Genomic DNA, 21,587 nt, shown 5'->3' with positions numbered 1-21,587 from the left:
GGCAGTGCTGGTCGTGAGTCCAGTACCTGCAAATCATGTGAAAAATACCGATGGAGAGGACATCTCTCCATCCTCTCTTCAATATGAAGCAATGAAGCACATATTTTATGTTTCGTTTTATTTGCTTCTATATCCAATGCAGTGCTCTACTGGAGATCCTATTTGTAGCACATGAAGAAGTACAATCTCTTCCCTGTTTCTCTTCGGTACTCCTCTTTCTATAATTGAAGGGATGACATTAGTCTTCTTTGCTATAACACTGAACTGAGAGATCATGTTCAGCTGATTATTTAAAATAAACCTCCAGTCCTTTGCAACCTTCTTCTAGAATGTTGGATTTACCCTGTATTTGTCCGTTCAAAAACTTATTTTACCAGGCTGTGACCATTTAAGGTAGCAGCTCAGACCTTCTGTAACTTTACCTGTCTTTATCATCATTTAATATCCCTCTGATCTTTGTGTCATCCTCTTACTTTGCCAACCAAGATTTTTCTTCTCGTTGTCCACATCTGTGATAAAAGTATTAGATGACACTGGACTGAGAGCTCTACTCTTAAGAGCTCTGCCAGTTATGACCTTGTTAACTGATATCTCCCATTAACTACCACATTTTGAGGTCTGTCATTGAGCCAGTTTTTAATCCATGTAATATATGCCCTGTTAATTCCATAAAATGCAAGTGCTTTAATCAAAATGTCATGTGGTACTAAGTCAAAACTCTCATGGAAAGCCAAACATACTATTTCAATACCATTGCCTTTATCAATGAGAGCTGTCAAAAATCCAATCTTATCAAAAAATGCAACAAGTTTGCTAGACAAGGCCCTGATTTCCATGAAACCATGCTGGTTGAGATTAATTATATTTTGCTATGAATTATTTGTTCATAGAATCCCGAATTAATTATTTAAGTAGGCTGTCTGGGACTGAGGTCAGTCTAGCCAGTCTCCAAGTGCATCCCTCTTACTGCTTTTACAATATCAGAATAACTCTTCCGTCACTCTTTCCAGCCTTAGTAATTTCCAAGTATTTCTCTTATACTGTATTTACAAATGAGACGTGTATATCATGAGCACCAATGACTGAAACCTACTTTTTTTTTACAACAGCGATTATCTCTTTGTCCTTCAGATCAATTTCCATTATCACCCACTGTTCAGTCTCCTAGGTTTGTTTATCCTTGTCTATCGGGTACAACTGTCTAACGTGACGTTTGTATGGCACCCACTTCCATGGCAGCCAAGTACCTTGTCTGGATTAGGGGTGGGACCTGTTTTAGTGTCAGATACTAGCTGGGATGTTGTTTTCAGCCTCGTGAATGTGATCCTTTGATGGGAGCAATACAAGAAGTGGGTCGTTCTGACAATCAAAAGAGAAGGTTTTTTTTTTCCACCAGAGCAAATCCTGGTGTCAGCCTCCGACCCTGCTCCAGGAGCTTTAGGGCATGCCTAACCCCACCCAACACCACATTAAAAAGCAGGATAGAGATATCAGCAACACTGAAAACCATGTTGAGTGCAGATAGTCTTATGTTCAAAAGGAATTGGGGCTCCTTTCAATCCAAGCTGATCAAGCTGTACACCAGTTTTGCTGGTACAAGTACCTTTAGCTCACACCTCCTCTACACTACTCTTCAGTTTATATGCATGTGTCCCTTGTTTGCTGTTAATGCCCCTATTTTTCCTTCCTGTGTGTGGTGTAACTCAAATTTATTTCATTGTTCTCATCATTTTCACCTCTGGTTTCCATAACATCAGACAAAACCACTTTTTTGCTCCCACATTCACCAGAAACTCTGGGTACCTTTTGTAACCCTATCCAGATAAGTATTTTTAATGTCAAATTTTAATGTATCAGGTTTATTCTTTTCTATTCTTCATGATTTTCCTTCTATTGGCATACAAATCCTTTTACAAAACTTTATTTTTTGTTACACACTGTTTGTGGTGTTTTTCTCATCTGACACACTATCTTGCTGTTAGTGTATTTGCTGTATTTACCCATTTCTGCTTCTTTAAATGACTTCGTGCCTCGCTTTTGTGCCCTTAGTAAACTTTTAAAAAATTGTTTATATATCAGATATTTATGGTAAGATGCATATGAAAACAGGAGGAAAGAATTATAGTTTTAGGGAGAACATACCCTGATAATGACCTCTTAAATATTTGTAAAGATAGCCCTGGGCATCTGAGCCCACAAAATAGTTTATAATACAACAGCTTGATTACATAATGATACTTTAGTTTTAAAATGTATGATCTTTCTGTTTATGGGAAGACATAATAGGCTCCTTTGAAATACAATATTTTTGCCCTGAACATAACTGATTTTAAATGAAAGGACTAACTAAAGAATGCCTTTCTTCAAGTTTGTACTTCACTTTGTTGTTGAATCCAACACGATGGTTTCTTTTACAAAACTCCTACCAGGCCTGGGGACCACACCTATTTCAGGATACATTAATTGTGAAAGTTTCGTGGGTTTCTATGCAGGAAGTTACCTAGTGCCATTTAAAATGGTATGTTTCAAATTCTAAATCTTGTTAAAAAACAGAGAGAGAAATTTCTGTATACCACCACTCCCCTTCCCCTCACACATAGAGAATTTCTTATTATATTCAGTTTGAAGATATTGTCAAATATAGATTAAGCTTAGGCAGAATGCAATGTGATTTGGGAGAGGGATCTGTTCTATGCAACAGAAAAGAATTAATGAGAACATTTCATTCAAGGCAGTTCATAAAGCATCAGGACTACCTCAACAAATATCAGACTAATATTTTAAAACATATGTTTGGACAAATATATAACCTAAGGTCTAACTTTTTCCTGTGTTTGTAATGTTTCTGTGCAATACCTGATTCCATATCAAACTGCTACTGGAGCTGACGCTGACCTGCATTCATGGTTATTTCCGTTTTGTCTAGATGCAGGAGTGCAAGAAATGTTCTTAAATAAGCGTTTTTCTAACATCTTCTGTGCAGTTATACAGTGACTAGCACGTTCATTATTATTCTTGAATCTCAACCAAGTCTGAGTTCACTTGTCTTTTAACTTTCTTACCAGGAGTACCTGTATAATTTTTTAAAACTAAAACAGTTAAAATTTACCTATAGTTTGGCAGCTAAACTGATGTATTCTTGAGTAAGTCCATTTCCTACATTTCTTATAGCTTTACAAAATTTAGTGGAAATACTGAAGTCATTATCATGCTTTTGTCTATCATTTCTAATTGTGGGCCCATCCTGTCCTCAGGTTCCTCATTAAAACAAACAGAAGCAGAGTTGGAGATTGGGTTATAAAACAAATAAAATACTTGTACTCCTCCAGGGCAGAATCCAGTGATTCTTCCCTGATAAATCCCACTCCAAAACACAAGAAGGTCACCCTATAGCGAACAACAGTTAGACTTTATTACAATGACTTTTTTTTCAGAAACCTTCTTTACCACTATACTTAAACGCCAGCACCAGATAGGAAAGTCTGCAAGGCTTTTGTTTCATCTTGTTCCCTAAGTATTTATAGCCTGCCTTGAAGAAACACTGACAACAGTGCAGTGATGTTTTTATTCTTGGTAGAGGTGCCCTTAAAAGTGAATTTTCTTTGAAAATTGTTCACAGAATCAGGATATTAGAACTATAAAGACATATTTCTCTTTCTCTCTCTTTCTCTTTTGTTCCTAATTGGATTTCCAAAATAAGTTGTTAACAATCCAGCTAAGATAATGTGGTCATGAAAAGGATGTCCAAATCCACCAATTTGCATTGGTTTGGTTTGGCTTAACTTTCAAAGTTCTTGGAGCAGAAAGTTGATGGCACGTGAACACTATAATTGGCTTGATATTCTTGGTTTGTTGTTTTTTTGTTTTGTTTTGTTTTTTGTTTTTTTTTTTATATATTTTATTTTTTTCTCTGTGCCATATTGTATAGTGTCCAAATGAAATGCTAATCAGACCTCATTTCTGGACCAAAATAAATTAATAACAATAATAATGCACTTGTATACTCCAGATCATTTTGCAAGAGGTAATATTCACCAATTTACAACATTGTTTTTAATTTTCACTTGATCTGGATAATTTATGCAGGTTCCAAATTGATACTATTAAAGTGAGACATAGGTGTTTCACCCAAAGTGACATGTATTGCTTTCACTTCCATATATCCAGAAAGGTTAAGAACTGAATTGAATTAGATCCAAACAAAAGTTAACATTCTATTTTAGGGCTTGTTTGTTTGTTTGATTGATTTTTTTCCTCATTCTGGTTTAGACTTCAATTTCATGATGCAATTCTTAATCCTTTACCACAAGAGTCCCACATTCCTATGCTGGGAATTATTCTTGCTCTCTCACTCTCCCCTTGCTAAAAAAGAATGAGACTCTTCAGATTTAGGGTAGAATTCCATTACTTAAACATTTTAGTAATTTCCATTTGCTCATATGTTATATATACAGCAGATGGATAGCTTCCAAGTGTTCTTGATTACCAAATCCTTTTTGATTTCTTTTAAATAAACTTTTTCTTTATCCTTCTGTAACCAAAGGGGGTCTTCCTGAAATGAATAATCACTCTCAGTATCATGTTGCAGGACACCCACAGGTGCAGGGTAGAAAATTGTCTAATAAAAGACGTAGATAACCAGTATATAATACAGAATTATTCTTCCTTTTAAAAATAGATTATTTAATGGAAATCAAATCAGGATGTTCCTAGCAGGATGGACATACAATCAGAACTGTGTTTCGTAAAGAGAGAAAACAAACATGCAAACAAACAAAAGACTTCAGTTGATTTCAGTCTGCATCAAAAAGAAAAGTAAATCTTTTAAAATGTTTCAAGATGAGTGAGGGATACCTCCAAGCAGTTAAGTCCACTGACTATGGCCCTCCTCTGCCAAGGCATGATGCAAGTATCTTTGAAATAAGGACTTGAACCTCAGCTCCTTCCTTTTTAAGTGTTATTATGACTCTGCCTCTGGACTTTTGGACTTGTTTTCACTCTTTCCTATAAATTCAATTTTTTCTTTTCACCGAACGTGAATCAGGAAAAAAAATTTCCTCTAGGTACATTATCAGGAAATATTTCCTGAAAATTTTTGGTTTTGACAAATTAATGTTTTCCCAGAGAAAGTTTTTCCATGAAATTCCTTGCCAAAAGCTAATTAAACTTGTGTTCCAAGTGATGAGTAGCCTTAAAAACCCCTGTTTAGTGTAGATTCTCTTAGTATCTTACGTACTTGCAATTTTTAAACATGAAATGACAATGTAGAGTTTAGTGTTTTCAAATTTTAAGCATGCAGATTCGGTCGCTGTTCCACAATAGCTAATTCTCCCAGGAAAGAAGAGCATTTCCCATGTGCTTTGAAATGCTGCAGCTATGCAACCAGGGCTGGAAGTGCTATTTTAAACAGTCATATCAGCAGAGCTTGCTGTAGGAGATAATATGTCACAAAAGGAAGTATGACATCTAGTTTCACCTAGAAGATAAACCTTGAGTAGATATGCAGGGAGAAACAAGACTGTCAGGTTGTCCTTGAAAAGAATGGCCTATATTAATGAAGAAATGTACTCCAGGGCATATGGTATTTGGGATATTTAATTTCATCTTCAAACTTGTCTGATCTACTATGAAGAATATAGTAGGGAAACGGTAGTTGTGTGTAGTCTCATGCACGTCATGATTTCAGAGTGGGCACCTCACTGCTTTACTGTCAGAAAGGTCACAGCCTCAGAAATTCAAATCTGAAAAACCCAGGACCCTGACTGAGAAGATTCCCCAGCACTATTAATACAAACAACCCACTTAAGCAGGGCTAGCATAACATCATGCACATCCCAAACATCCCTTCCTTCTCTATGAGCACAAGAGCTAATTCACTATTTCTTTCCCATCACACTAAATACCCTTGCAGAACCGTATTCCACTGACAGAATTACAAGATAATTATAGTTAGGTGTTTTGTATTCACTTAAGTTAATCTACCACTTTTATTTTTCATTGTTGATTTAATCAGGCAGGAGGCACTTTAGTTATTGTCAGGTGGATTATTTTTCAGTCGTTCACTACACTGCTCTTCATACTTGTTAGGGCACTTCTGGCTTCCTGACAGACATACAAAGAAAAATACTTATATGATCTAAAATGAAATATGTGTTTCTCTTTCAGGTCTAGATGTTGATGGAATATACAGAGTTAGCGGCAATCTGGCAACAATACAGAAGTTACGATTTGTTGTCAATCAGGGTAAGTGATTCCTCCACCCTGGTAATGTTTTGTTTAGTACTTAACTGTCTCAGATGACAGTATTTCAGAATCTGCTATACATTAGTGGCATAGAATGATGAGTCGTGTTTTGGAAAAGAGAGGAAAGAGAAGGTAGAAAGATATTGCACAGAGGGAAATGTCAGCTAGGAGAGAGAAAAAAAGAGCAGAGTAAGCAGAGGAAAATAGTAGTTAAACAGGAGATGAGAAACAAAAAAAAACAAAAAAACAACAACAACAAAAAAAAAACAAAAAAAAAAAAAAAAAAAAACAAAAAAAAGGAGGAAATGGATACATGAAATAAGGTGGCAAAAAACAAAGCATATGTAGAAACCAAAGAATCAAAATGAGGGGTGGAAAAAAAGGTTAAAAGGACAAATAACAGATTGTTTGGATGTTGATACTTAACAAAAAATCAAAAGTAGAATAGGGATCCAAAGGAAACTGGTAAAAGAGAAAAAGGTGCTGAAATGAACTGAAAAGTAAATACTAAAAGTATAATACTGGCTCTGTCAAAGTCAGTGGAAGATTTACCGCTGATTTTGAAAAGACAAAGATTTGACCCCAGGAAATGAGAAGAGGAAAAGTTAATATTTTGGGGATCTGAGAACCAGAATTAGAACCAACCTATACATATTTGCTGAACATATTTCCACAGTTTCCACATATAATGAACATATTTCCACAAATACCAAAACCATTTTTCACAGATGTGGCCTAAATGAATCTAATGGTGATCAATAAATAATGTTACAGGTGTGGAAGCTGATGTTGGTAGCCAATTAGGATAAATGACAAATACATTCACCTCTCCAAACAGTTTACTACTCTTGACAAAGACTAAATATCCCCACATTTAATTGCTCAGCAAATATCATTGATGATAGTGAACCTTCTGATACTACTTAACAAGAAAATAAAATCTTAACAAGAAAAAAAAATCTCAGAAATTAAGAAAAATCCTAAACCTTAAATTGCATTTAAAAATTTATACGCTTTTGAATTAATCAAGTATAAATGTGAAGCTGCTGCAACATTTTCTCCTACTTTTTAAAAGTTACCTGGAGACTATTACCAGAACTGCTAAATATTGTGTATTGTATGTGGTTTCTTGGAGATGATAGCTGTTGGACAACAACTTCCTCAATTAGTTTTGTACTATACATAAACTAGGAATTTTGACTCAAAAATTATCATGAAATTGAAAGATATGAGAGATGTAAAAATATTCCCAACTTCAAGTCTTCATTTACATATCTTGGGAAGGTTTCAGGGGAGCAGTAGATGTTTGCCACCTCCTCAACTGCTCCACATCAGTCTTGCCTTCAGCTGAAACTGGAGGGTGAGCTCTGGTTTATGAGGAATCAGTATTTATGCCAGTAAATTCAGTGAGACTGAATAAATCATCAGCCTCATGGTTTTGACTCATTATTGGGTTCCCTTAGATTTATAGTTGTTGGGTATTTGTGTGTTGATAATGTAGTCTGCCTTGGTTTTCAACAATCGTACACTGTATTTTGTTTGGAGACAGAGAGGCAAACCCAGGATTTTCTATCCTTCCTTACTGCCTAGGATCTTTGCTCAGGAAAAAATGTGCCATAAAAATAATGGTCCTGTCTATCATGTCTCATGGCATCCAAAGGTTAACGTACTTGAGGTTAACATTACTGCTCAAGTTTTCACCTAAAACAGATGGGCTGATACTGTAAAGCTAGACAGAAGTCTAAGCTGGCTTTTTGCAGCACAGAGGTACCAGGCACTTTTTTCTTCTGGTTTATACTACTGTGACAAATTAATATATAAAGGTGAAGTTAATAGTACATTAAAGCCACTCTGACACTGGCTACTTAGAGCACGTCCAAGAAATCTGCCTACTGAGTGACAAAAGAAAATTCAAAGAAAAATAGTGCCCCTGGAGAACTATGTTATCATCTTATCAGCTGTGATAAGTACTGTTTCTCATGTTAGTCTTTATTGATACAGATAAGACACTCATGCATTTTATATCATAACGAAATAGATTTTCAATGGGAAGTGATATTATCCATCCCAGATCCCCCTTACATGTCCTTTAAAATCCAAGCTATAAAAATCTAGCCAGGTCTATGCTTGGCCTTTCCTCAGGTAAATGCATGCAGAAGTGCCAAAGTTCATCTCCTGTAAACCCCAATGCCACTTCGCAGTCCTCAGGGGTGACACCAACACCATGTGAGGGGAAATGGGAGTCTAGCATTTCAGTCCCCAAAGAATAATCCAGTAATTTCTAATCAGAACATTGAAGAAGTAACACAGACACAAAGAATGGCTTTAAGATAGCAGGGAACTGTTTCAATTGTTTAAATAACATCCTTTCTGTGTGGTAGGCAGGAATGTGCAAGCAGGATACAGCCCACTGAGTCACGGTGTACCTACGAAAAACACTGTGAGGAGATGGGGGGAACTGGATTTATTTAACGTGTGCTTGGTGGAGGGCAACAGCAGTCTCCATCCACTGACCCCAAGAGCCTGATGTCCTCAAGAGGCCTGATGTCCATGGTCAATTAGATGCTGAGGACAGCAGCAGTTTCAGACTGTTTCTTGAAGTCACAAAAGTTACTAGGAAAACCAGTATGTGCTCCCAACATGCTTATTTACCAGTCTTCTAAAGCTCTGCAGTGGGATGACGTTTAACAATGCACTCTCCATGCACCATTTCACTGGTAATTATTGTGACCTCCTCGGCTCAATCCCTGTACCTTCATTTTTCTGTAGTTAACAGTGGGAAAGCAATATTTATATATATGATCTTCCCATAGAGATTTTTTTTTTTTTTAGTTATAGTTTAATTTAATTATGAATGCAAACAAATGTTCTGAAAAAGCCTATTTACATTGCAGAGATTGACTGTGCAATCAGTTCTTATACAGGCCAAATACTTAATGGGCTTTTTCTTCCTGAGTGCTTTGCCATTGTGTTACACCTACATTTGTAGGTTATAAGTAATATGTATCACATTGAAATTTAAAGATCATAGAAGATGCTCTAGGCTGGTTGCCATATCAAAGTAATTTTTATTAGAATAATCATTAATTAGAATATACCAAAGCTTTATTTGGCTCCTTCTCCCATACTGTTAATGTCACCTGCAGCATCAAAAGTGAAATAAGAGAGAACTGGTGAATATGAAAAGAAAACAAACTAACAGTTGACAGCTTTGCCATTAAAGAAGAAATAAGAACAGTAAAAAACTAGAAAGACCCTTGAAATTCTAGATTTTTGTGGATGAGGATGGGTTTACAATAAAAAAACATGCCTTGTAGCTTTTTTAACTCTCTGACTACAATTTGTGTTTAATTCTCATTTCTTGAGATAGGCAGCTCCTGAAGAGGGCTTTTACCTTGCCAACATGAGCATCAGCAGAACAAACTACCTTATTTACTTTATCCCTTTCACAGAGTTTTCTTTTTCTATAAAAGTCTATTGATATCACACCTTTTTCGCTTCTGTGCAACAGGATTATCTTTTGTCTGTGATTTATTTTCCCATTAAGAGCTGAAAAGATCAGTTGATCATAAGAGGACCAGGCTATAACATCTCTCAGCACTTTCAAAACTCTAAGTCATCATTTTTCAAATCACTGAATCAAGGCAGTAGAAGCTGTTTAGACCAAACTGACATCAAGAAATTCATACTTTTCTTAGTCTACAAGCACTGAAGAATTTTGGTTTTAGAAATTAAGCTACCAGTCATTTAATATTTCTGACTGAGAATGTATGGCAAATGCTTCTATAATAGCCAGAGACTTTAGATGGAGAAGTCCATTCCTCTTATGCTTTCCATATTACTGGTTAAGTCTAATCGTTGCAATCTTAAAAAAAAAAAAATAAATAAATAAAATTCTTTTTGGTACTTGTCAGTTCTTTAGGGATTTTATTGAAAATCTGGAGGACTTTCGCTGATTGTAAACAAGATCCAGTAAATTAAAGCCTTTATGCATATTTGTGAGGATATTCTTTTAATTCACACCTGTAGGAGAAGGGGCAAGGTGCTGTAAATAAGTCTGGTAAACCATGTAAAGTGTGCTGACAGTTCCAGGGCATGAGGATGCTACTGAAAAACTCAATTGTTTTGGCCCAAAGCCCCAGGGTGGTGTTTGAGATGGGCCCATGGTCAGCGGTGAGAGAGCCCCAGGTGGGGCTGCTCAGGGCCATTAAGGCATCATTATATGAAAGGGGAAACAGGTGGGAGGTGTTTTCAAAAGCAAGCTTCTGAGCTGATTAAAACGAAAATGCCGACAGTGAGGCAAAAAGTGCACGAGAAGGAAAAGGGGAAGATTCTTCAGCCATAAGGGTTTTATTTTGTAAGTGTGAATTTATGGTCCGTTCCCTGGTCTGGTTGAACCCGTTGTGCTGCTACACGCCGTGATGTAATGGGGTAAGGACCTTTTTTGTGCCAAACCCTATGAGTTCCTTGTCTTGCTTGCTCGTGTCTCTCCCAGCAATCTTCATTTGCCCTTTGTGCTTCATCACCAGAGATACCTGTGTGAGGAGGTAGGAGTTATTTCTTTACGCCTCCTGTGCTATTCTCCTGGGTGTTCAATTTCTGCAACTGTCAAACAAGCAATTTTCATGAGTACTAAATTAACTGAAAAAAATGGATCTATAAATGGTTCATAACGCATTACTGAAAAGCTAGGATTCTATCCTAATACATATATGTTCAGGGAAACTAACCATAGAAATACAAATTTCAGTGCTTATTGGTTCATTCAGTAAGTGTTGGTTCATACATAATACAAGAGAGTTCCTAATTGTCTTTATACCCAATGCTTTGTTTGCAAATGCTTGGTATTTACTGTACAGATGACCTTTGCATTCTGTTATTTCATTTGGAATACCTTGTGCGTTAACTGTGAAACACCAGGTACTGTCCAAAGGTCAACTACTGTGTTTTTATGGCTTTGTTACCATACTTATGTACCAATGGTGGAGGGGAAATATTAATTCTTACAGAAGCTAAGTATTACATTATTGCAGAGAGGTACATTTCTTATGGAACATGGAAAAGGACAGTCAAAGATACCTGAATTGGTAATTACACTGGGGAAAAAAATTGATTTAATCTCACCCTGGAGTTACCTGGAGTTAACAAAAAACATTTTGGCAAAAAGAATTAAAATATTCCTGTTGTTTTTTCTATAAAAAAATATACTGGAATATAATTCAGTTTAAGAAAAATTAAAAGTAAAATTTAAACTACAAATATGTGAAACGATTGTGAATATTTATTAACTAAATAATTTAATAATAAAGAAAATGCCTACTTGATTAATTGTTACAGAGTAAAAATTACAATAAAACTGTCTTGATCAGTGCTTTGCAGAAGCACCATTACTGTCTGTGCAGTTGTTTAACAAGGATTTAATTGGAAAGATAAGTGAATGCACATTTAAAAGTATTGTTAATTTGCTTTATAATCACCCCATCCTTCACAGTATTGACAGCACCAGGCACAAACCCCTTTCTCTTTTACAAGTATTATTTTCCATATGTGCACAATAAATTCTGAAGCAGTAATTGGAAATTTTATGGATTTCAACATACCTAGTGTTTTGAGTTTATAGGTGCCATATCCTTTCTCTAAAGGTAGCTCATAGGTGGCATTTTAAGTAAAATCATTGCATTTTTATTACCATGGGCTGTTTTGGAGGTTGTGGTGTGGAAGTTTGTTGGTTTTTTGGTTAGTTTTTTTTTTTATTTATTTCCTAAAGAATATCTAATTCCTATTTACTTTTCCTTTCCATTTGAAATATCAACAAAATTCTCACTGCAACATTACATTTGGTTTAATAAACAACAGCCGTCAAAACCAGTAATCCTCAATATGTTTATATTCCATCTGTACTTATATTTATTGTTCTAAAATGGCTTGGATTAATCTAATTGACAAGTAAGAGCCCAGACCATATGAGCAGCTAAGGATGATACCTTTAACCAGCAGGATTCTTCAACCGTACTGACATGTTCTTTATCAATGAACTATGAGAAAAGAGGAACAAATCTTAGGAATATTTTTTTTTTTTTTAATATTACTGATTATATGAGCTTGCTGGGACCATATGTCTGAGCCTCAGCTATCAGGAACCAGAGTGGTTTCCCGGCTGGCTCTGCCTCGGCGGGCAGAGCCCATGGAGCTGACACAAAACTGAAGCTGCCTTTGAAACGGAGCCGGCAGGTCAGCACAAATGGCCTGGGTGGTTTTGAAGCATTTAGAAGGAAAAAGAGGCGGGAGGAAAAAAAAGGAGGAGAGAACTAGGGGGGGGGGGGGGAGAAAAAAAAGGAAAAGTAGCAGCTTGTTTTCACAGCTTTTTTTTTTTTTAAAATAAGGAAAAGAGGGGAAAAAAGAGGACAAAAAAAAAAAAATAAAACAAACCAACAAAACTCTCCTTACAAAAATATCCAATTCTTTCCATTGACCCAATATATCCATTTCAAAGGCAGCCAACAGCTCTGGTCCTGCCATTAACAAAGGCTCTGTGGGCAGTGGAGAGCAGGTCCTCTGTCAGCTGCTGACTTCGAGACGAGCTATGAATTTGAAGGTCCAACAGGATCGTTGCAGGCTTTATTTTAAAATTGCATCAAGGATCACTGGAAAAAGAGGGGTGGGGAAAAAAGGGCTTAGTTCTCTCTTGCAGTCACTTTATTTTTTATTTGTGGGTCCTTAATTTCTTGTGGATGTGCATGAGTAAGATTTCCAATGATATCCTGCCGTCTCATACATTTTTAGATGTTTTAGGAGGTTATTGGTTGTATTTTTCAGGCATATGTGAGTATGCTTAGAAACACGTCAATGTGTCTTATTTGGGGTCTGACCTTAGAGCCACCCTCCAACCTTGGTGACGTTCTCCCTGTGATCAAGCATGGCCCAGACAGCAAAGCCTTCCTCACTTCTGCCAGCAGTTATTCATGTAACCAGTGTCACTGGGAAACCAGTAAGAGCGGTCCAAAGTTCATGTTGGAAATATCAGGCTCAAACTGGGTTACTTGCTAGCTGAGAACCAAAATGTCTTGAAAGCCTTGAGTCAAAAATAGGTTTTTTTCTTTCTTTTTCACACTTCCCAGGCAAGCATAGAAAATAAAATGGACTGAAGCAATTTTCAGAAATAATTATAAAACAGCTTGTTTCTGGGTTAAGACCTGCATATGCCAAGCTGTAGCCAAGATTTTTTTTTTTTTTTTCCAAGCTTTAAAACTCTGACAACAGAATACTTTGAGCCCACAATATTTGATGAATCAATTAATACATGTATGTTACTGATGTGGGTTCTTCTCTTTTCTCTGTGTCTGAATGTCTATTTTAAGACACAGAACTTTGTGAGGTTTTTTTTTTTTTTAATTCAAAGGAAAGTGTGGTTTCCACATCTTACCCTTCTCTTTTCAGGGGGGGGAGGGGGGGGGGGGGGAGGGTGCGGGGATTATACGAGCCCAAACAGTGATTTATAAATATAAGTCAGATGATGAAACCTAATGGAAATACTAATTTTTGCAACCAGTGCTTTGATTTGTTTTGTAAATAATGCGTATCGTATGCAAAAAAGGGATGATAGAGCTAAAATATCAATGTTTTTCCAATATAATTTATATTGGTTTCAATGTGAAGGGGGGGGGGGAGAGAAAGATGATCAGAATTGTCTTAGTTGCCCAATCTGTAGCTCTATACACTGTACAGTTTCTCTTACCAGTGGTATTGTCGAGATTTTCTTTTCAACGGTGTGATGAATAAATCAATAGAATGGGGCAGAAGAGGCAGTAAACTAGGCTAGTGTGGTCAGCCACAAACATACCATGGATTTTATGGCATGTATTGTATGATCAAGCTTTTAAGACACGCCTTTTATTTCTTTTCTAACCACAGCACTATTTGCGTTACAATAGCTTTTTGCTTAGTAACACTTCAAGAAGTTGAAGAGCTTCTTGATAACCCCTCAAGAAGTGTTATTTAGGCGCTGAGAAGGGCTGTAGTTTTGCATGCTGTAGCAAGGGATTGCCTTTTTTTGGGGGATGCTCATCGTTGTCATGAGTGACTCTTTGTTTGGGTTTGTTGTTCTGATAGTAACACTACAGGAAATACCATTCCACCAAGCTCAACAATAACAAGGAAAGGAAATAATTTTTCAAGTTATTTCTTAAAAGTATTAATGGGAAATCTTTCTAATTATGATTTTTAAGGATGATGGAATAATCTCCAGAAACCAGGGGTTGCCAGGCTTATTTATAGATAAACTGAACCAAGTGTCAAGGGTATTTTGCATGGGATGATTTTGTGCTGCAGGGAGATGGATACCCCAGAGAACTAAAATGCATAGTTCCTACTTAAAATTGGTCATGCTCAATGTCTTATAAGATCATGGTGTGGCCTAATATTTGGGGTAGCTTTCTCTCCTGTGGTCAATATCTGTAATTTTGTGGTTTGTATGTAATGCTAGCTGACAAATGTAAACTTGCACTAGGGTATGCAACAAAAAGGACGATGTTGTATGTGGATGTACATTGCATAATATTATGATGAGAAGTTACCACACTGCAGAATTAGGCTTTATCATGGTCTTTGTGGTCTTCTGTATATTGAGAACTGGGAAAACCATAAACAATGTGGTAGATACAACTGTTGAGTAGAGAGTGATTTTTGGTTGGGGGAGACTTTGGTAATGCATTTAACTGCAGAACTCCTTTGCTTATTTCAGTGGGCAGTAAGAGTACTGGGTGTCAAACTGAAAAATGTTTAAATAAAAAAAAAAATCTAGGAGAGAAAAAAAATTAGAAAATCTAAATTATATCTTCTGTGATAATTGGAAACTTTTGCTTTTATAAGGAAACCTATGCTCTTTTATTGACTGTCTCATTTGTGGATACAGTCTTTCTTAGAAATATATTCCTGCTGGAAATAAATTAGTGTTCTTAAGAAATTTTTCAATTTCAAGTCATTCATACCATTGTTTTTCATGGATTTAGAACTGGATATTCCTGTCCTTTTTCTCTTGTACAATATTTTTTTTTTTTTAAATTCAGTGGAATTTTTTGCATGAGCAAATTATCATGGTCCTGGTAAACCTCTCCCCTTAATACATTCTTTGGACATTTTAGGTTTCATTCAGTTACCTAATCATTGGTATTTGCTGCCACTTGAGAGGATGCTGGGTATCAGAGTGACCCTCCCAAGGCTGGTGGGTCTAGTAGAGGGTATACAGGGGAATTGTGCCCTTGGAAATTGAGTGCTAGAAGCCAGGTGAGATGTGTTAGAGCATTTAAGAAGCATTAAATGAATATTTAGGCAAATTAATAACTTTTCTTGGGTATCCTGTTTTTTTTTCTCTTAAAAAAAAAATCCTATCATATATATGTGTATAAAAATATTGCATATATATTTAGTGGGAATTTTTTTTTTTTTTTAAAAAAGGAGCTTTAAGAAATACTGAAAGAGAAAAGTGTTATATCCCACTTTTCCGAACAAATACTACTTACATAAATACAGAGACACTCCTTTCTCCTTCTCTTCCAAGTCTTAATTTAGATTTATTATTGTAGAGATTATTAAACATATTAATTTAAACAGTTAGAAAGGTAGTCACACTGTATTTTAATTTCAAAGTTATGCATGGTACCAGAGTCTTAAAAGTGAGAATGTAGCATAGCTCTCACTTGAGTTTTCAGCTCTCATCTGAATGTTAACACTGTTCAGTCTGTAATGTGCCTGTTGTCAGTAAGAGTAACAGGGATTGTTCAGATCTCTTGAGATCAAAGGTCCTGTTTCCCAACTCTACTGTAATAATCAGCATAATCAAAAACCTTCGTGTGGACAAACACCTCAGGGTGAGTTGTGAGAATGATGCCTTTTGAAATCAACCTATGAATTTGTGGTTCTAATTTCAACACATTGTCTCTTCTTTGTATAATTACTACTATTATTTATACAACATAGCTATCATCAAATTTTGAAATAATCAAGATGTGGAGAACTCAATATAACGGAACAAATATTTTGTAATATTTTTGCCCTTCTACTTCACAAAGAGCGTCCAAGATGCAGCCCAAGCTGCTAGTTTATAATCTTTTCCTATGTCCCTCTTGAACACTTCCCTACCACCACCATTACCAGCTGACATAATGTGGGAGATTTGGCTCATCCATGAGTTGCACCCTGGGCTGACATTGGGACACATGGCAGGAGATATTTTGGAGTGACAGTAGGCTGGAGTTTGGTTATGCCAAAATCCTGTTAGAAACTTCAGCAGAGGCTAAGCATAGCATTCCTCACCTCTCACAAGCTGCGTAAAGATTATAGTAAGAGGCATCTTTAACCTGAAACCACTTTTAAAATGAAGTTACTAGAATTGACCACAACTGGGTTCATCCCACTTTTAAATCCCACGAACTGTAAAGACTGGACTGGGTAGATTGTTAGAAGGTGAAAAAAATCTCTTGAAAGAGAAAAGGATAGAGTGCTATTGCTGGATTTTCACTTATTGTTGTATACCAAAGAGAGATATCACTTTTTTTTTTTTTTTCCTGGTGTAATCAGATAATTAAAAAACAAACAAACAGGGATTTCAAAACACATTTCCATCAACCAACATTATGTTCTTATGATACAGAAGATTGAGAATGACTTAATTAAGTAGATAGCAGCAGTGAAGAGAAGATGGATGTGAGGAGGAGATTACTTGCTCTTGGTGGAACTTTCCTTAGCTGGTGTTGGATGCCTTTCTAGAGACAGAGCATCAATGGAAAAGGAAAATATAGGAGAAAAACGGGGAGAAGCTTATATCACTGGTGCTAAAAGCTATTTCTTACTGTAAGAAAAATTAGTTGCTTGCTCAGTGTTTTGTTCAAGGATAATGTTGACATCAGCTGAGGAAACAGGATAACTAGTTTCAAAATAATTAGTAGCCAGTGCCCAGAAAAATAGTATGCTATAACATCTGAATAACTTTAGGTAAAGATGCATAATGCTGGACTTGATCTGTATGAGTGGGACAGGATGGAATTGATCCTATGTAGAAAAAAAGACACACCTGGGAGGGAAAACTAGAGATGTGAAACTACGCGAGGACATCTGGGCAAAAGAGTGATAATAAAAAGAGACCTAAACCAGCTGAAAGAGCAATACCGAGGGCTGTGGTATCATCAGCTGTCCTCATGAGTCTGGGGAAAGAAACTTGCTTTTGTTTTTTCCACGTCTAATGCTTTGCACAAATGAAGATGCTAAAGCAACTTAAAGATACGTATTTTTGAATCGAAGCTACATGATAAAACATTTAAACATAATGCAAATAATTGCAAACTGATGTATCCAGCAGGTTTTTTTAAAAAATGAATAAATAATTTAGCTTTACACATGGGCAATCCTTGCTAAAAATTGCAAATCAGAACTCTTCTGTTTGAATGTATTTTATTTTGTTAATGGATTCACTAATATGAAAGGCATCTAATTGTATAATGTATTATTAGTCATTTTCTTTGGCATCCTATTAACTTTAAATAATTCTAATATTTAACATTTTATAACATGCACAACAAAGTTGTTCTATCTCCAGCAGAGGAAAAAACACGCATTAATAATAAAATTTTCATAACTTTCTACTGTGTATGTTGTGATACATATTTGAGCAGAAACATTGAATATTGAAGTATAAAATAACAAAGCATGTTAGATGGCATTTGAAAATATGCATTGTAATATACTGTGGTCCTGTAAATAGAATATAATTCAGTACAATTAACTTATTTTAAAATTGAGTCACATATAAAGTGTTATAGGATATAACTAAGTGCATCTGCTAAATGTCTTTTCAGTGATAGCTGAATTGGAGTGTATAAAATGGTGATTAATGCCTACTAATGGAAGTGGTCTCCACCACAAGTTATGAGCACTGTGGTTGTGGCTGAGTATAATAACCACACACAGAAACACTGATAATCTCTATCAAATCCCCAAGTTTTCCTGGGCTAGAAATAAGATGACAGGTCACACTAGAAATTTTCTCCTTATGGCATTTTTTTCCTTTGGCTTTAGTAGGTCAGATCTTGTTCCCCTGTGTTGTGGAAGTATTATGGGAATGAGCAATGTCTAAGCTGCTTAACAAATGCACACTTTCCCCACACCAATCTGTTTTCTGGGGACAGCCAGGCTAGTGCTATACAGCATCCTCTCGGTTGGGTGCTATTAATGTTAATAAAATGCACTTAGCACTTAACATCTCGAGATCTCAGAAGAGCTTGCAAAGCAGCATCATTATCTTTACATTATGGGTACGGAAAATGAAGGATAGGGAGAGTAAAAGATTTGCCCAAGTTTCCATGGTAAATCAGTGACAGAGCCAGGAGCAGAGCCAAAATCTGTTGATTTATAGTCAGTCTCCTATGTAGTGCACTGTGCCATTTCACCAAACTCCATTTGCCAAGTCCCTACTGTGTACAGAGACTGCAGATAAAGCTGCAGTCACCCTCTGAAACGTGGATTTTGGTCTCAGAATAATGCAAAGCAAATTAGATCTTCAAATGCAGGTCTCCCCTGCGATGCATCTCCAAGTGCAGGGCCACCTGTGCAATGGATGGCGGTGCAAAGATCCATGAATGAGCTGCTTTGAATTCCTCTGTGCTGGGGCTACAGAGTAAAGGGTCCTAGTCCCTGAGGAGCCACAAGTACATTTTACATGTGAATGAGGTCCTGGTTTTCATTCCTGTGGTCCTAGGGATGCATCACCATGCATTGTGTTTTGCATGACTAAGCCTCATGAAGCTGTGTGTTTCAACTGAGTATTTTGTAGTCACTGTTGAAAATGACTACATCGAGATAATATATGAGCAGATATGTATGTTGAAGGGCTTGTGCTAACATCTCTGTGAGATGCCAAAATATTACTGGCTATATTTGGTAAGTAGGAAAATGAGGAGCTGAGTAACATGCCTAAGGAAGTTTGTGATGATTCAGGAATATAAACCAAATCTCCTCATTTCAAATCCTTTGCCCTAGCCCCAGGGTCATCCTCTTTTTAGCTCCCTTAGGAGGCACAATGCAGACCAAAAGCTAGAAAGAACTGTCTGTCTTCATGCCACCGTGGATCACAGGAGCAAGCAGGCAGACAAGGGATGGTTTTAGTCAATGTGATCAGCCCATGCAGGTGGTCATCCTTTCTTACAGGTGTGAAGGATCTTCAGATTCTCCCTCACAGTTTTATGCCTCTGTTTATGGTACTTCAATAGGTTGCCCTTGAAAAGCAATGGTGTATAATAAACAGGGCAACAAGGAGTTATTTGTGTTAGGCTAAGGGAAAAATGTAATTTCTCCCAGTCCTCTGATTGTCTTTCTGGGATTCCTACAGGGCAACGTCCTACCTGCTGAGAAGTTCTGACTGAGCTGGAGACCTCTAGTTTTCAGATTAAAATTAATCCAAGACACTGAGTTACCTACAAAGGGTATTTCACCTCTGATGAGCCTCCGTGCATGCCTGCACTGATCAGTCCTCCTCATGGTACAAAAAAATATTCATCCTTAGTTTTTGTTCATCCCACTGGCTAACCAGTTTTATTCACCCCTGGTCCCATCTCGCCCAAGTCTGATTATACTGAAGTGCTTCCTGCAGTTCATCTACCCCAGTTCACTGCAAAGGTGCTGCAATTCAGGCATCTGCTTACTTTCTTCCCACTAGTGGACTAAGCATTTGGGGTTCTGCCAGCAGAAGACAGGGTCATGTAATGCCATGATTTAATATAAATACAAGTTGACGGCTGTTTGTTCTCTAACAGACTTTCTGGCTGCAGTCTCGGTGAATAGGTGTGTGTGTGTGTCTGAACTCAGCTTGGCTATTCACAGCTCCACAAATGTGTGCATGTATCTGCATACAGCTTGCTGGGGCTTTTTTCCCACCCTGTGTCTAAATAGGCCCTAAAAGTCTGAGCTATTCTTTCTCTCTCATCCTGGTAAGTGATATCAGAGAGCTCTGAAAGACTTTAGGTTTGCAGTGAAGCTCATACTGCTATATAATTATTGTATCTGTGCTCCAGAAAACGAAGAATTTAGGTCGGGCTTTGTATTACAAAAAAAAAAAAAAAAAAAGTGTTAATATAAGGTGGACAACTTTATTGTACATCCCTATGCATTTAAAAGTCCCAGTTGGAAGAGAAAGCAAGATAGCAAGAAACACAAACATGTGTTGGATTATTTCTTGTTAAGCAAATGTAGTACCGTGAGAGATTGACAGCACGGGAAACTGGAGTCCTCCATTTATCCACACTTCATTTCTAATATCTGGCTTCAACAGCAGATTGTAACCATAGAAAGGCTATAGACTCTGGGTGAAATGGCACTCCCTTTTGGATCCAGTTTTATAAAAGAAAACAATTATTCACAGAATGCATGTCTTTATTGCACATTTCAAAGTCTCCATGAACACTCATTTGCATGTGACAGCTAATGCTGCATCTTGTATTGGCCAGTAAGAGGCATGATTGCACTAAATTGGAAGCAGCAGGCACAGGTTTTCTTTTAAGAATGGGGGTGGGGGTAGCCATCCACTCGTACTGATCTCCAGTCTTCAGTCAAAGCGATTTTAGAACAGTTGCAAGTCTAGTTACTGGGATAATAAATCCCAAATTAACTGAATATGCAGATTTCACTTCCATTAGGTTACACTCTTTAAATTGACATACCCTTCACTTTATCTTTTGTTAACAACCCCAACTTTTAAAGCAAGTGAGAAGTGGAGAATTGAAAATACTAAACTTGTACTTCAGGAGTGAAAAATAAGGACAGTAACATTCCCCAAACTGATATTATTATTTCTTTTTCTCTTCCTTCTTTTTTGATCAACCTAAATAAATACATTCACTCACCCTGCATAATTTTTCCAAATGATCTTGTTATCTGAATGACACACAGGATAGCAGAATCCCAGCAATGCAGAGAGGCTGCTGCCGGCAATGCTTACAATAAAAATCTATGTACACAGCAGCAACAGAAAATATTTATTTGGTAACACGTTCCTATTCCCTTTTGAAATGCATGCAGTTTCAACTCAGAAGCACTGGAAGATATTGAGATAAATACTTTTATGCTTTCTATGTAATCCCTTTGAAAATTATCTGGAATATAATGGGGACAAAAGCAGCTCCTTGAAAACTACCCGAAACTCACTTTTTTCTTAAATGTAATCTCCCAGCAAAATAAAAAAGCATAGGAACTATCTGCTTATAAAAGTGAGGAGATTAAGAAAAACACCTTGAAAAGGTTTGCTATAGAAAATAGTGTATCATGATCATTCATTTCTAAAAAGTTAAAATTGAAAGTTG

General features: G+C 36.7%; 1 protein-coding gene across 6 annotated transcripts in view; it reads left to right on the top strand.

The window, feature by feature from the left end:
• Nucleotides 1-21,587, top strand: part of ARHGAP15 (Rho GTPase activating protein 15) — a 332,260-nt gene that overhangs the window by 218,834 nt on the left and 91,839 nt on the right. For all 6 annotated transcript variants that reach the window (XM_032997444.2, XM_032997445.2, XM_032997440.2 and 3 more), the window contains one exon: nucleotides 6,166-6,243. In XM_032997444.2, coding sequence (XP_032853335.2) covers nucleotides 6,166-6,243 — 78 coding nt within the window. The remainder of the gene's footprint in view (nucleotides 1-6,165; nucleotides 6,244-21,587) is intronic.

The sequence above is a fragment of the Tyto alba genome, unplaced genomic scaffold (assembly GCF_018691265.1).
Source record: "Tyto alba isolate M040663 unplaced genomic scaffold, T.alba_DEE_v4.0 Super-Scaffold_7, whole genome shotgun sequence".
NCBI classification, from domain to species: domain Eukaryota; kingdom Metazoa; phylum Chordata; class Aves; order Strigiformes; family Tytonidae; genus Tyto; species Tyto alba.
The sequence above is the reverse complement of the archived record's forward strand: the minus strand, read 5'-3'. Positions and strand labels throughout refer to the sequence as shown.